Raw genomic sequence first — 14,147 nt, 5'->3', positions numbered from 1 at the left:
ACTTTATATCTGTAGTCATTGGGTATGATGGACAGTGTTCTGCCAGATGCAAGGTCCTAAAACTCTCCTTTTGTGATCAGGAGGGGCAACTTTCCTTTTTTTTTCAATTAATATAACATTAAATTTTAACTGGTACTTGATGTAAGCAGCTTCCCTACCCTGTGGCACAATTTCCCATCTAAAAATCGGGAGGACCAATCACAAGCCGCAATCAATAGATTCTCTCCCCTTAGTAATCTTTTAACGATGGTTGAAAAAATGAATTTCTGTTCTGTTTATAGAGGCCACTGCTGTAAAATATTTTCCTAGTTGGTATTGCAGCTTTCAATTAACTATTTATTATTTTCTTGCTTACTTATATTTTGTATTCTAATTCAACAGCATTTGAAACGTCACAAGTGAAGAAATCTATTGCTTAGTTTATATAGTTCCTTTAAAACATCTGTTTCCAGGGAGATGGTGTTTCTGGTGTTGTAATAACAAATGTGTAAGCAACACAGGAAGAGGGTGCAACTCTGTTTTATTTGCGTATGTTTTTGTGAGCTTTCATCATCATAGCTAATCCAGTAATATTTGTTTAGCAACAAGCTAAAAAATAAAATACAAAATGACAGAAATGAGTTGACGGCACACCAAAGTTTCCATTTTAGCTTATATCATTCAGATATGGATTTTCAATACATTTAAAGTGAAACTGTCACTTACACAGGGGGGAAGGAGGGTGCATGAGAATGCAGCATATCAATTGCCTATCAATTATTACCTCATGAGTATTAGCTAGTCAGACAAGCTTAATGCTGGTTAAGATCACAAGATGGAGGACTTCACTGTATACACATCTACTCCAATGTATGCATATAGTACTGTAGTTATCTGTATAGCCTGCTAAACATCAGAATGTAATATAGTTATAACACAAATATTATTCCTTGCACCTGACAACTTTTTTTTTCTTTTTTGTTTTTTAATTCACTCAGAAGTTTGTTTATAGGAAAATAATACATAATTTCCTACTACTTCATGCAGTTTATATGCAGCATTGTTCAGAGATGGTCTTCAGGCAGTTTCCCTGTCATATCAGGATTTTTAAAATTAAGATCTAATTTTAGTGCCTGGGATTCAAAGAGACAGTGGGCTAGATTTACTAAGCTGCGGGTTTGAAAAAGTGGGGATGTTGTCTATAGCAACCAATCAGATTCTAGCTGTCATTTTGTAGAAGGTACTAAATAAATGAAAGCTAGAATCTGATTGGTTGCTATAGGCAACATCCCCACTTTTTCAAACCCGCAGCTTAGTAAATCTAGCCCAGTGACTTGTCCAGCTAGCAGGAATACATAAAGCAAGAGAAGAAAAATAACTTTTTTTTTCTTTTTTCCCTCTTCTGGAAACTGATTATAGTTCTAGAACAGTCTTTCTGCACCCCATTTTCCACTGGTTGTCAAGATGTTCAAGTCTGTTCATACTTTAATATTTAAAATCACATCCTAAGATGTCTCCCAGATGAAGAAGTGTAGAGTGCATTATAAATCTCCAACCATATTTAGTCCTTGGATCTTTGTAGACTATTGTGGAAAGGAATGCAACAAATGTGATTATGTTGGAGGTGACATAAATACATTGGTAACAGGATCCCATGTCCTAATGAGAATCTAGGGCCACCAAGAAACTGGGAGGGCTTGAGTACAGAAAAGTCAGATCTCATCCTATTAGTTAAACAGGTCTGTGTCTGGCCAGCATTCTCTTCCTCATTTTACTTAATGACCCTTGGTTATTGCCTCTTTACTGTGACATCTTCTCTCGATGGCCACACGTTCTTTGACTTTTTCTTCTCTGCGTAGCAGCCGGTAGTCTGTTTTATTTTTTGCTTATATGAAAATGTATGTACTTCAGGGGAAATCAAGTGTTGCCATCATTTAACAAAATGGTATTTTTAAAAAAATAAATAAAAAGAAATTGCTGCTTAGAATCTACTTACTCCAAGCAGCAGCGTTGCTGTGATATATTCTTATTGTGCATTCACACTGCTGTTCTCAGCACAATGACTGATCCCTGGCCATTCATTATAAATTAAAAACATGTTGCTCCTTTGAGGGGGGAACAAATCTTGGAAGTGCCACACACAGTTAAGGAAATGAAAATCAGATTTGTCTTGTTACTGTGAATGGATTTGAGAACCTGTGAATACTTTTATTGAAGAGTTGTAAAATAGCCTAAACAATGGCACCACAAATTTCAGAATGCATAGAGGTTAATGGGAAATTGCTTTTATATAATTTTTTTTTTTTTTTGCTCACTTACATCAACATCCAGTAATTTAAAATAAGGGATGAGGCTACTTTCATAGTGGCGTTTGTCTTTATTGCATGTTTAATGCATCTTACATTAAAAGTCAAATAGCAAACACTTGTAAAAACATGAATATGTACTGTCTCATTGGGTACAATGATCTGGAGTTTCACATCTGTTTAGAACATCTTAAGCACTGAATTGTTTTGTGTACATCTGATGGTCTAGGGTAGAACAGTCCATGATTCTAGAATCTGTTCTTGAAACTTGCTAACGTCTGTCCAGTGATTTCAGCATGGCTGACCTAATCGGCAATGCAAACACAGAACTTGTCAACATGTGTAAGGCATACTGGTGTGTCGTACATGATTAATGTTTCTATTCACAAATGCCTAGTATAGGAAAGCCTAACTGGAGTGGAGCTCTAAAAATGTGAAACGCAAGCAGGAGCTTCTCATGTTGGAGAAGCTAAACCAGTTGGTGGGTAATAAGATATCTTTCATGGGCGTCACAAAGAGACACTTGGCCCAAAAAGGGAGCCACAAACGTACCTTTATGGTGAAATATCACATTGAGGTCACCAAGATGACGTGGGCACACAGCATAAACAATAGACTAACACATAGCTAGTCAATCTGCTAATATTCTAACCTGCTACTTAGACTGTGTGATATGAGAATCAGTAGAGAAATGTCTTATAGGGAAATTAGCAAATGGCTGTGAAGGGAAGACATGCTGTTAATTTCAGTGATGTTGTTGTAGGGACTCACTCTTACAACCAGGTTGTGAGCTTAGATCTTTTCGCCAAAGTATAAACTAATGCTGTCATTTTATTTTGATGCATACAAACTAGTGGGAGCAGGGGAGCTAGTGTTTTGGGGTTATGTTGGGCATCCATAGTGCAGAACAGCTGCTCCACTTTAGAAATAAAAACAAGTGAGGACACGTGGGTGCACGTTGGTATGGTCCATTTACATTGCTGACACCCTTTTAAAATACATGCATGACTGTGCTCCAGCTGTTTTCATCCTCCCCGGTTTACAGCATGTGAAGTGTTACTTGGGTGTGGCCTTTTTGGCTGTGAAAGTAAGATCTATGCATGGCAGGAATGTTACACAATAACTATGTAGATATTGTTCAGCTGCTGCACTCGTGGGTCACATAAGGCTTGTCCCTGTCATCTGTCCCCATGTTGATTGCAGCTTGTCCTGCACATTGCCCCCTCTCCGCTCCCTGACACTGGGCTCTTTTGTGTAATATTAATACTTTCAGCACATTCATTCTATTCTGCAGTGAACTTTGCATGCTTAGTTTTGTTCACCTGCCATTGTCTCGAAGTCAGGAAAGGATTAAGAATCCCAATATGAAATTGTTTGCTGCTATATCACTAGCGGCATAAAGGAAGCTTTGTGGACATTATTTAAGGAGACAGACATAAGTTTTTTGGGGGTTTTTTTTCTGTCATTTGTCATCATGGTAATTTTTTTTTTTTTGTTTTTTTTTTTTTTTTTTTTTGTTCAACTCATGATTTAAAAATGCAATATGATAAACTTTTTTTTCTTTTTATACCTTCCTTAGCAGAATGACATTTATATGGGGTCTCTTAACTTTAAAGCAGGGCAGTCATGTGACATGATAGTTACACAGTTCAGAAAAGCCATCCTTTTCTATTTGGGTTCCAAATGCACTACAGTAGTTATATGATCATATTTATTTTATTTATTAACGGCTATTTATATAATACCCACATTTTTTCACAGTGCTTTACAGAAAATATTTAGTCATTGACATCAGTACCTGCCCCACTGGAGCTTACAATCTCTATTCCTTAACACACGGACACACAAGCGCACGCTAGGGTTAATTTCATGGGAAGCCAATTAACTTACCAGTATGTTCCCTTTTTAATCCTGTTCATCTAGATCTGGGGTTCCTCATTTATGGCCCAAGACATGACTTGTAAAACATTTTATGATATGAAAAAATGGGTTGTTTTGCGAATTCAGACATCATTTTGAGAGCCAATAAATAAAGTTAAGCCACTGCATTAGGCATCTGATATCTAGGAAATCTGCATTCTGCTGGATTAAAGACTACAAAAGGCAAAATCAATGTCATGGCTAAGCTAGAACTCATGGGGAGTCATGGCCACTATGATGGTGAGCTGTTTTTTTAAGCTAAGCTTCTTATCATTACAGATATATGGAGTCTGGGTGTCATCCTCTTCATGCTGGTGTGTGGGACTCCTCCATTCCAAGAAGCCAATGACAGCGAAACACTGACTATGATCATGGACTGTAAATATACGGTGCCCAAGCATGTATCCAAAGAGTGTAAAGAGTAAGTGGATTCTTCTGGTGCTCTGAGATCTTCCACTGGTACAAAGATCAAGGACAGAAAATCTCCTACCTGCAGGGACTGTTAATTGTTTTGTTTTGGCCAATGTTTCCTGTTTAACCATCACATTAAGTGCAGACTTTAGTTTACCCTTACATGCGAGGTATTTGCTGTCTCCAATTGGTAGAAATTGTGCAGTTCCACCTTCATATATCTTTTAGCAAAACTCCAAAATAAATCTTTAGGAAACACCCTTTTGTGTCAGGGGAAAAAAGCAGTAGACACCTGTTATTAATTCATATAACCAATCCAGGGTTCAACGAAGAGCTTCCAGCACTTATGAATGTTACACGTAAAATTTACACCTTACAGATAAAAGAAAACCAATGCAATCAATGGGAAAGATTAGCTTGTTATAGGACGAGCTTTAAAAAGTAATTGAAGTATTAAAGCAGTGTTTAAACTAGCCGATTAAAAAAAGAAAATGATGTAATGCTCTTAATCTCTTTTTGAGCATTTCCTTGCAGTACAAATATGTTGCTTCTAAAACACATATGGGAAATCCTCTCCTGGTTATTTGCACCCAATTCTGTTGTAAATTCCCATTTGTTTACACTAGTAACAGCTGTCATTCTGCTCACTAACTTGAGTACATGAATACCCAGCTAGAGGCTCGAATGGAATCGTGGCCAAATAGGCGCACTCATATATAAATAAGCAAAGCCGAATTTAAAATTCCACATATTTTTCATTTCTGTTAAGTCCTTGTCTTCGGTCATAAATCACAGGAAAAGATATAATCCTATTGGAGGTCTACTGAAAATAATTATAGGGTTAATTAAGGGGCTTTAAATATTTTCAATATAAAAGTAGTAGATTGTTTCTTTCCTTGTATAGATTTTGCTCACATGGATAGTTGTCATAGCTCAGTGTTGCATGTCGCTTCTCTTATCTTTTTGCCTGTACTATTCTGATGTTTTAGATTTTCTATTTCCAGTCTGATCACTCGCATGCTGCAGAGAGATCCTAAGAGAAGAGCATCGCTAGAGGAAATTGAAAACCATCCGTGGCTCCAAGGAGTTGATCCGTCGCCTGCAACAAAGTATAACATTCCTCTAGTGTCCTACAAAAACCTCTCTGAGGAAGAGCACAACGGCATCATACAACGGATGGTCCTGGGTGACATAGCAGACCGAGATGCCATAGTAGAGTAAGTGGTCGCTGTCTTTCACATAAGAGGTTGTTTTCGCTGCATGAGATGTTGCTCGGCCCTCACAGGATGTACTGTTCTTATTGCTGCATATGTATCAATCACTGACTCCTATGGTAAACCACATAGACTGTTTTGTTACTCCCTATAAACCAGGCGCATCACCAACACGTGGAAATAGACGTGCAGGGTGAGACTTTTAGGGTTGGGCCGTGCTGAAATAGTAGCGTTTAGCCATGAAAGGAGCTCCAGTTGTGTTCTACATTGCATTTCCTGATTGTGCTTTTCTTTCATTTTCAGTGCCTTGGAAACAAATAAATACAACCATATTACAGCTACTTACTTCCTGCTGGCAGAGAGGATTTTGCGAGAGAAGCAAGAAAGAGAGATTCAGGCCCGGTCTGCCAGTCCCAGTAACATTAAGGCCCAATTTAGGTACTGATTTTATTCATTTTCATTAATGTAATTGTCACGTTAAATCAGGCGCTATGCTCTCTCCTTAACTGGCTTCCTCTATGCCTCCCAGCTCTCATTTTGTGAGGTATAAAGGAAATCGACCTGGTATAGAAAATGCGCTATATTAAAGGATCTTTCCTGGATGAACAGGGCAACAAGCAACAACTAAAAAGTTAATGAATGAATATAAAGCTATTTCTATAGCTCCTTCTGATTTACATGCCTTTGTATGGCCTTGTGGTAAATACAGGCCTAGTTGTAGCTTTTGTTCAATCTCAGTGACTTGTCACTCTTCAGCATGCTCATTAGGTAACTGTATTATCACTAATTGATTGAGAGTGTTCAGTAGAGCAAGAAATATGAACACGTTCGACCCGATTGCTGTACCAGGCTGTTAGAGGCACGGAGACCTGGACGTGGACATTTCAAATCAATAAAGGAGAAAAAAAAAAAAACATTGAGTAAACACTTTTATCTTACAATAGCGTCCTGTAAACCGGTTCTATTTCTGTATTTGCGTATGTAAAACATGGTTTCTAATGATGGCGTCCCTTTCAAGTTATTTTTTAATTGGTGCCATGTTAGACTTTCATGCAAAACAGACGCGTTGATGTGTAAAAAAAATACATAATGGTCAAAGAGCAGATTATTTCCAGATAATAAATAGGCTAAATGTCCATCAATTGGTTAGATGTTGCCATTGTAAGCAGTTCTGGGGGTTATATTGTAATGTATGTCTAGAATTCTGATTAACCCTTTGGTGTTGTGTAGAGACTTCCTGTATAAATATAATGGTTTAGTTGTAAGGAGATTTTGCAGTCTGAATCTGAAATGCAAGTATGTGACTGTCTGACAAATTTATGTGCTGCTGGTTTGTATCGTAGCAACTGCAAGTGGCATTGCAAGGACCAGAGTCAAGCTCAGAAATGTTCACATTGTGGCCATTACAGTGCGCTATAGTGAAGAAAAGTTAGTTCTAAAACTGCCAGGAATAGAATGCAGAATCTGCTAAAAAAATATGTAATAATTTTGTTGTCCCATTGTGCAAGTTGCATATGTAATTTTTAAAATGCATTGTATTGATGGACAGTATATTATAGGCAATATATATGTTGATAGTAGTAGAGTATACTCTAAAGTATGAATGAAAAGTATACTTATCACCTGTCCAGTATCCATGTGAAAAGATTATATATCTATCTATCTGATGTAACTTTTATAATCTCTGCTTGATTCCTTAGGCAGTCTTGGCCCACAAAGATTGATGTTCCTCAAGACTTGGAGGATGATTTGACAGCTTCTCCTATAGCCCATGTGGGTGCTACACCTACCCCAGCTCGCAGTACAGAGAATATTTTGAATGGCCATAGAAATAAAGGCCTTGTGGAGCCACTGAAAAAGGAGGATGTGCCAGATTTCTCAGGCCCAGCAGCTTCAGGAATGGTTCCTGTGAACCTGAACCCATCAACAAGTGGGAGGAAATGTCTGTTCAGAGTAGAGGAAGATGAGGAGGAAGATGAAGAAGATAAAAAGCCTGTTCCACTTCCCACGCAAGTAGTTCTGCGGCGCAAGCCTTCTGTTACAAACCGTCTAACGTCCAGGAAGAGTGCCCCGGTTCTCAACCAGATTTTTGAGGAAGGAGAGTCTGATGATGAGTTTGATATGGATGAGAATCTTCCTCCAAAGCTAAGCAGATTAAAAATGAACATTGCATCTCCCGGCACTGTACACAAAAGATACCACAGGAGGAAAAGCCAAGGCCGGGGATCGAGCTGCAGCAGCTCAGAAACAAGTGATGATGACTCTGAAAGCAGGAGACGCCTGGATAAAGATAGCGGTTTTACGTATTCTTGGCACAGACGAGACAGCAGTGAAGGTCCACCAGGAAATCAAGGTGATGGGGGAGGACAAAGTAAGCCAAGCAATGGAAGTGCAGGCGTTGACAAAACTAGTCCAAGTGATAACAAAGGAGGCAATAGTCCCTCCAATACATCTAGCGGTAACACCAACAACTCATCCGGGAACAGCCGTAACTGCGCTGGTTCTGGAAACTCAGTGCAACAATCCCCAAGGAGTGCAGGAGAACTTGTAGAAAGCCTTAAACTAATGGGCCTGTGTTTGGGCTCGCAACTTCATAATGGAGCCAAGTATATCATTGACCCACAAAATAACCTGTCCTTCTCAAGTGTCAAAGTGCAGGAGAAGTCCAGCTGGAAGATGTGCATCAGCTCCAGTGGCAGTACCAGTAAAGCAACACCTACAGGTGGTATAAAATTATTCTCTGACCAAATGTCAGACACTGCTAATGAACTAGAACGTCTCAAGAGCAAGAACTTCAAGAATAACGTTTTACAGCTACCTCTTTGTGAAAAAACGATATCTGTGAATATTCAGCGGAATCCCAAGGAGGGACTTTTATGTACCTCTAGTCAGGCCAGTTGTTGCCATGTCATTTAACGATAGCTTGATGTACATAGCTGTGTAGCACCACTGTTCATGGCTGAGATCATTTACTGTTTGTGTATTCCATTTCGTTGTCTTATTTTGGTTTTTTTTTAAGTGGGCTTTATGGGCAATTTATTTATTACCATTTTATTTTGTTTGTTTTTTTGCTATGTAGATCAGCAGCGTGTTGTATTTTGTGCAGGCTGCTAGCTGACACTTTTTTGCAGCTCATTTTTGAATATTTTTACTGTGTAAATTTCACTTGTTTTAACAAAAACAAACCGAAATCCCTTTTGAGTGTAACCTTCAAACATACTGTGTGAGGAGCACTTGGACGTCTCATTTTCAGCACTTAAGCTAAGGAGACCATTTTGGCTTTCCTTATGTTCTCATAATTCCAGTCCTTACTATTGTGACCGTGGTGTACTTCTGTGTGTCTGAGAGAGAACCAAAGCAATAATGTTTTGTTGTTGAATCCTCCCCTGGGGGTGGTTCATGTATTCCAAGGCTTGCACAAATTAAAGATGCACTGAAATAGTGTTCCTACTCATGTCATGTCCCACTCTGAGATATTGGAACCTGTTTTAAGCCAGTCCCAACATGAAATATTGTTTCAAAATATAAAGGCAAACTTCACTTTTATTTTACACTAATGAAGACAATCTTTTCCCCCTTCGGGTATTTTAAAGGTCCTGTAAACAACATCAGTACAGGATTAAGCAACAAATACATGTTTGTGATTCCACTGACTTGTACAATTAAACTTACATGAAGCTAAACGGCTTTCTGGATATAAAATAAACCACTTCTGTGTGGTTGTTTACATAGATAGTTCCCAGAATCCTTAGTGCTTTTATTTCTTACATGTTAGGCATTTTTAACCATACTTTATCTGCTTTTACACTAGCTTAGATCAATGACCTAATATGTTTGTTAAAGCCGATATTATTTCCTTGTTCTCTGCTAGTGCAAAAGCTTCTTCCTAGATAACTTGGCAAGATGAGAAATGTAATTTAATTCTGAAGCATTGTAAGAATATATACATTGCCGTTGTCTTATGTCTCATGCCTGGCAGTATTTTTGTTTTGTTTTTCTTTTACAGAGACCTGTAGGATAAAAATACTTTTTAAATCTGTGCATGGAACTGCTTGTTGCTGGGAGGTTTAATAATGTTATGCTTGAAAATATTGAAACGGTATTTGTGATCGTTTCAGCAGCGATATTTCTGAAAGCTGGTGCACAGAAAAGAAAGCTTTATGTAACCCACAACAACCAATCAGATCCACTTTTCAAGATGTGGTGGTTTAGAAACTGACTGCAAACACCTGATTGGTTCCTGGGGGTATTGGGATACTGTTTTACTGTGCATCAGATTTCAAATATGTATCTCCTTGTGTCATCCATGAATGTGTGAGGTGTTCTTCCTAAACTGAATAACTAAGTGATCTGATCTATGTAAGCAGGCCTGTACTTTGTGTCCCATTCACCTACACACAACGGAGGCGGCCATTTTGTGACATCACTAAGGAATGAGGCAAATGTCCCTCATTAATGTTACTTGATCCTAAACTGATGTCTCATCAATATTGTTTCAGCTCACAAAATGCCTCTCTCCACTGTGCGTATGCAGCAGGTACACGTTTAATACTAAGCAAGTAGTTCCTGATTTTTATACACATAGGTGAATTGAATGTTGGTTGGATGAAATGTAGCCTCTGTTCTGAAGGAAATGTATAGGCTTACATTGGTCCCTCAGTTCCATAACAACCAAAGACCTTCAATGTGGACAGAAATTATGTAGTTACACACTGGTTCCCCCCCAAACCACACCTCTGTTGAATCCCCTTTTATCCTTTTTTTTTTTTTTTTTTTTTAAATCCAATATCCACCTACTAAACTGACTGGCAGACAGCTATGGCTAGTACTATGGCTTCATGCACCAAATTTATTTAGACATTTTAGCATGCCTATTTATTAATTTACTATCCTTTAACATGGTAAAGCCATAGAACAGGTTTTGCTGAGAACCCCTCAAGCAGGGATATTTTGTAAATGAATAGAGAAAGATATAACATTATATAACTTGATAAAAATGTACCTGTAATGTACAAAACGACCATATTTTTTCCTAAGGGGCATTGGCAATAAATTATTTTGCAGCTAATTTTCCGAGCTTTGTAAATATGTTAAATATATATATTTTTTTTTAATGTGCAGCCTTGGAATGGCACTTTTTAATTATTCCCATGCGTCTGCTGTTTCAAACTGTTTATATATACATATGTATATACGGTGCTGACTTATGAATGGCTGTGATGACAGTTTATGCTGCATATAGATGTATTATAATAGCCTTATTAGATATGTATGGTTGAAACCGGGGTGTACAGCAGTTAATCCGTTTCTAAAATTGTCCATAAGTGAGTGTGTGTATGTGACGTCTGTCATGTTTCCTTGTTCTCTAAACGGGAGGGAGAAAATAAGCACTACATTAAGATAATAATGGACCAAACTATTAGCGTACTCTGAACCTTTCTTGTACTCTCAATTGTCTTCAGAAGTTGCATATAGTTACATTAGTGTACAAATTAAATATTGTGAAAATCAATTAAGTCTTGTATTTTTTCCTGTATGTGTATATGATGTAACTGGCAACAATATGTAGCTAAAGATCTAAAATCCTATGTGTAGGTTTAACGCTATAGCACTAAGATGAAGTCTTGTTGAATTATCAGTGTGTCTATACATATGGTGAAAGAAAACCAACTGTGTGTACAAGGGTCAATAGAGTAGCCTAGAAACTCTTAACTTTACCTGTTAAGTCAAAACCTTTTATCTGCAAACAAGAGCAAACAAATAAAGAAGCTGTGGAACAAAAGGAATTTTTATCTCAAAATTTTGTTTTTGCCGTTATTAATAATACAATGAGATTGGTTAAGTGATAGTGGCAGCGTTCCTTTCCTTGTGTATATGCACCACATGACTTACAAAAATCTACAAAATTTACTTCTTTTTTTTTTTATATATAGTTATGTTTAGATTACAATAGTAATTCTTCTGAACATTCAGGGGTAAATGTATCATACCCCGGTTTTCTCAACTCGCGGGAGACCGGCGTCTTCGCAGCTTAAATTTAAAACGGCGCTGCCTTGTAAAGGGAAGTTTCCCTTTACAAGGCAGGGCCCTTTTAAATTAAGTTGCGAAGACGCCGATCTCCCGCGAGTTGAGAAAACCGGGGTATGATACATTTACCCCTCAGTGTCTTTAATGTAGAAGGCTTGTACTAAATTCAAAAGATGAAAGGTATTCCAACACATCACATTATTTGTAATATGACCAAATAATGCTGTGAGCACTGTACCTTTATTTTGTATGAATATATTGGAGTCTCTGGAGACCATATGATCAGATGAGCAATGTAGTATTATAATATTGCCTATTGAAATGTGCTTGAAGAATTTCTTAATGTAACCTCTAACCTTTTTTTTTTTCTTTTCTGTTGTTCCACCCAAAATTGAAATGACCCCTTTTAGTTTCAACCGGATCATAAAAAGCTTTCTTTTCTCTGGGGTCCAGAATTGAGACCATCAGGTGGGTCTCCCGCCAGGTTCTGCCGGCCTCCTTCGCTGTCCTTCTTGCTCCTGGTCGGTAGAAGTTTCACAGAAGGGTTGATTCTTCTTCTACCCAGGAGTGGAGTCACATCTGCAAGTCCTATTGTTTCCCCAGAACCGATAACCAGATATCCAGGGGATGCTAACCCTGCAATGTAGCGCATAATGGTCGTCCTATGCATAACAGGGAAAGCTGGCTCTTGAGTGAGATTTGCTCTAGGTAAACAGATCCACACATTGAAGAGGATTGACTAAATTTAGGAGTGGGCAGTAAGCCACTGGTTATTGTCATTAGTCCAGCTCTGGGTATGTGTGTATATGTCCCTCTTCCTACACACAATGAAGCTGAATATTTCTGTGTTCCTATGACTGAAACTAACAATCATTCATATCAACAGCACTGAATGAAACCACTTAAATTGTGGGATTACTTATTTAGCAAATTCCATAACTGCCTATTCCATACTTTTTGCAAGAGACTGATTGTAAAATAGGCCTTTCACAATTCCCAAACTCTGTATGGCAACACAAAGAAAGTAAACTGAAGATTTATTTCCAGTTTTGCATTTGCCTGAATCTCACACCACCAATTTACAGTTCAGCTACAATGCTTGGAACGACCTAGTTGTGTCTAGCAATGACATGGTTAATCTATTTTATAAAACTGCTGGGGAAGGTAATTAGGATTAATGAATAGCTTTCAGACCTAATTGTTCTTCAGCCTGGAAATACTATTGGTTTGGTAATATGGTGATATAGGAATGAACAGCTGCTCCTTGCAGAATAAAAATAACATGTAGTTAAAACAAATATATGGGTGAGCTCTGAATGCGAGGAATTATTTTTACTGTGGTTTTACTTGGTCTATTACTACGTATGTAATCTGCTGTGTTAAATGGATTTGTGATCTGCTTTTTACAGTCTCCCCTAAGTGATGTAAGATGTCCTATATGCAGTGTAGGACTGTAGCATTTTACAAACTGACTATTCACTGAAATATGACATTGAACAGGAAATAATTTGGTAGCGGTAAGAGCATTGTCTGTGCTTCTTCTAGTTTGTTAGACTGATTGGTTCAGCATTAAGTGGCACTTTCACAGCTGCACCAGTGAGCTTCCATGAATGACCAAATCACAATTTTAATAAAAGCTATAAATAAACCTGTGTGGTTCTTCTTAATAATGGGCATAACTGTCGGTGTGGTTGAACTTCACGGGCCAATTACATGTGTTGCCAATCCCAAGGAAGAGACCTAGCTGGATGAGAAAGATGTATGTTGTACACAAATACTGGGTGCTTGACTATTAATACCATCATCTTGTTCCAGAAATACACAGTCCACTCCCAATTTACAGTTATCAAAGAACAATAAGAATTGGTGTGAGGGGATGGAAAAGCCTAACACCCAAATCTATGGATACAGTATTCTGTAGCTTTTCTAATTGCTAAAACTATTGCATACAAGGAACACCCTACATGACCGGCTGTTTTGGAGATCCTCTGATCCAGTCTAGTCATCACAATTTGGCCCTTGTCAAAGTTGCTCAGATTCTTACAATTGGCCATTTTTCTTTCTTCCAACACATCAACTTCAGGAACTGACAGTTCACTTGCTGCCTAATGTACCATTGCCATGTGCCTTGACATGTGCCACTGTAACAAGATAATCAATGTTATTCACTTCACTTGGCAGTGGGTTTAGTGTTGTGACTGATAAGTGTGTACACACGCACACACACACACGCACACACGCACACACACGCAGTGCAGTCCAAACTTTACATCTAAATGCAGTCTTGGTA

General features: G+C 38.1%; 1 protein-coding gene across 1 annotated transcript in view; it reads left to right on the top strand.

The window, feature by feature from the left end:
* SNRK (SNF related kinase) overlaps positions 1–13,505 on the top strand; it is a 38,433-nt gene extending 24,928 nt beyond the window's left edge. Inside the window, exons 3-6 of the mRNA XM_075212402.1 lie at positions 4,485–4,626; positions 5,621–5,833; positions 6,134–6,268; positions 7,531–13,505. Coding sequence (XP_075068503.1) covers positions 4,485–4,626; positions 5,621–5,833; positions 6,134–6,268; positions 7,531–8,746 — 1,706 coding nt within the window. The 3' untranslated portion in view covers positions 8,747–13,505. The remainder of the gene's footprint in view (positions 1–4,484; positions 4,627–5,620; positions 5,834–6,133; positions 6,269–7,530) is intronic.
* The last annotated feature ends 642 nt before the right edge of the window (positions 13,506–14,147 follow it).

This window comes from Mixophyes fleayi, chromosome 5, assembly GCF_038048845.1.
Source record: "Mixophyes fleayi isolate aMixFle1 chromosome 5, aMixFle1.hap1, whole genome shotgun sequence".
Classification (NCBI taxonomy): domain Eukaryota; kingdom Metazoa; phylum Chordata; class Amphibia; order Anura; family Limnodynastidae; genus Mixophyes; species Mixophyes fleayi.
The sequence above is the reverse complement of the archived record's forward strand: the minus strand, read 5'-3'. Positions and strand labels throughout refer to the sequence as shown.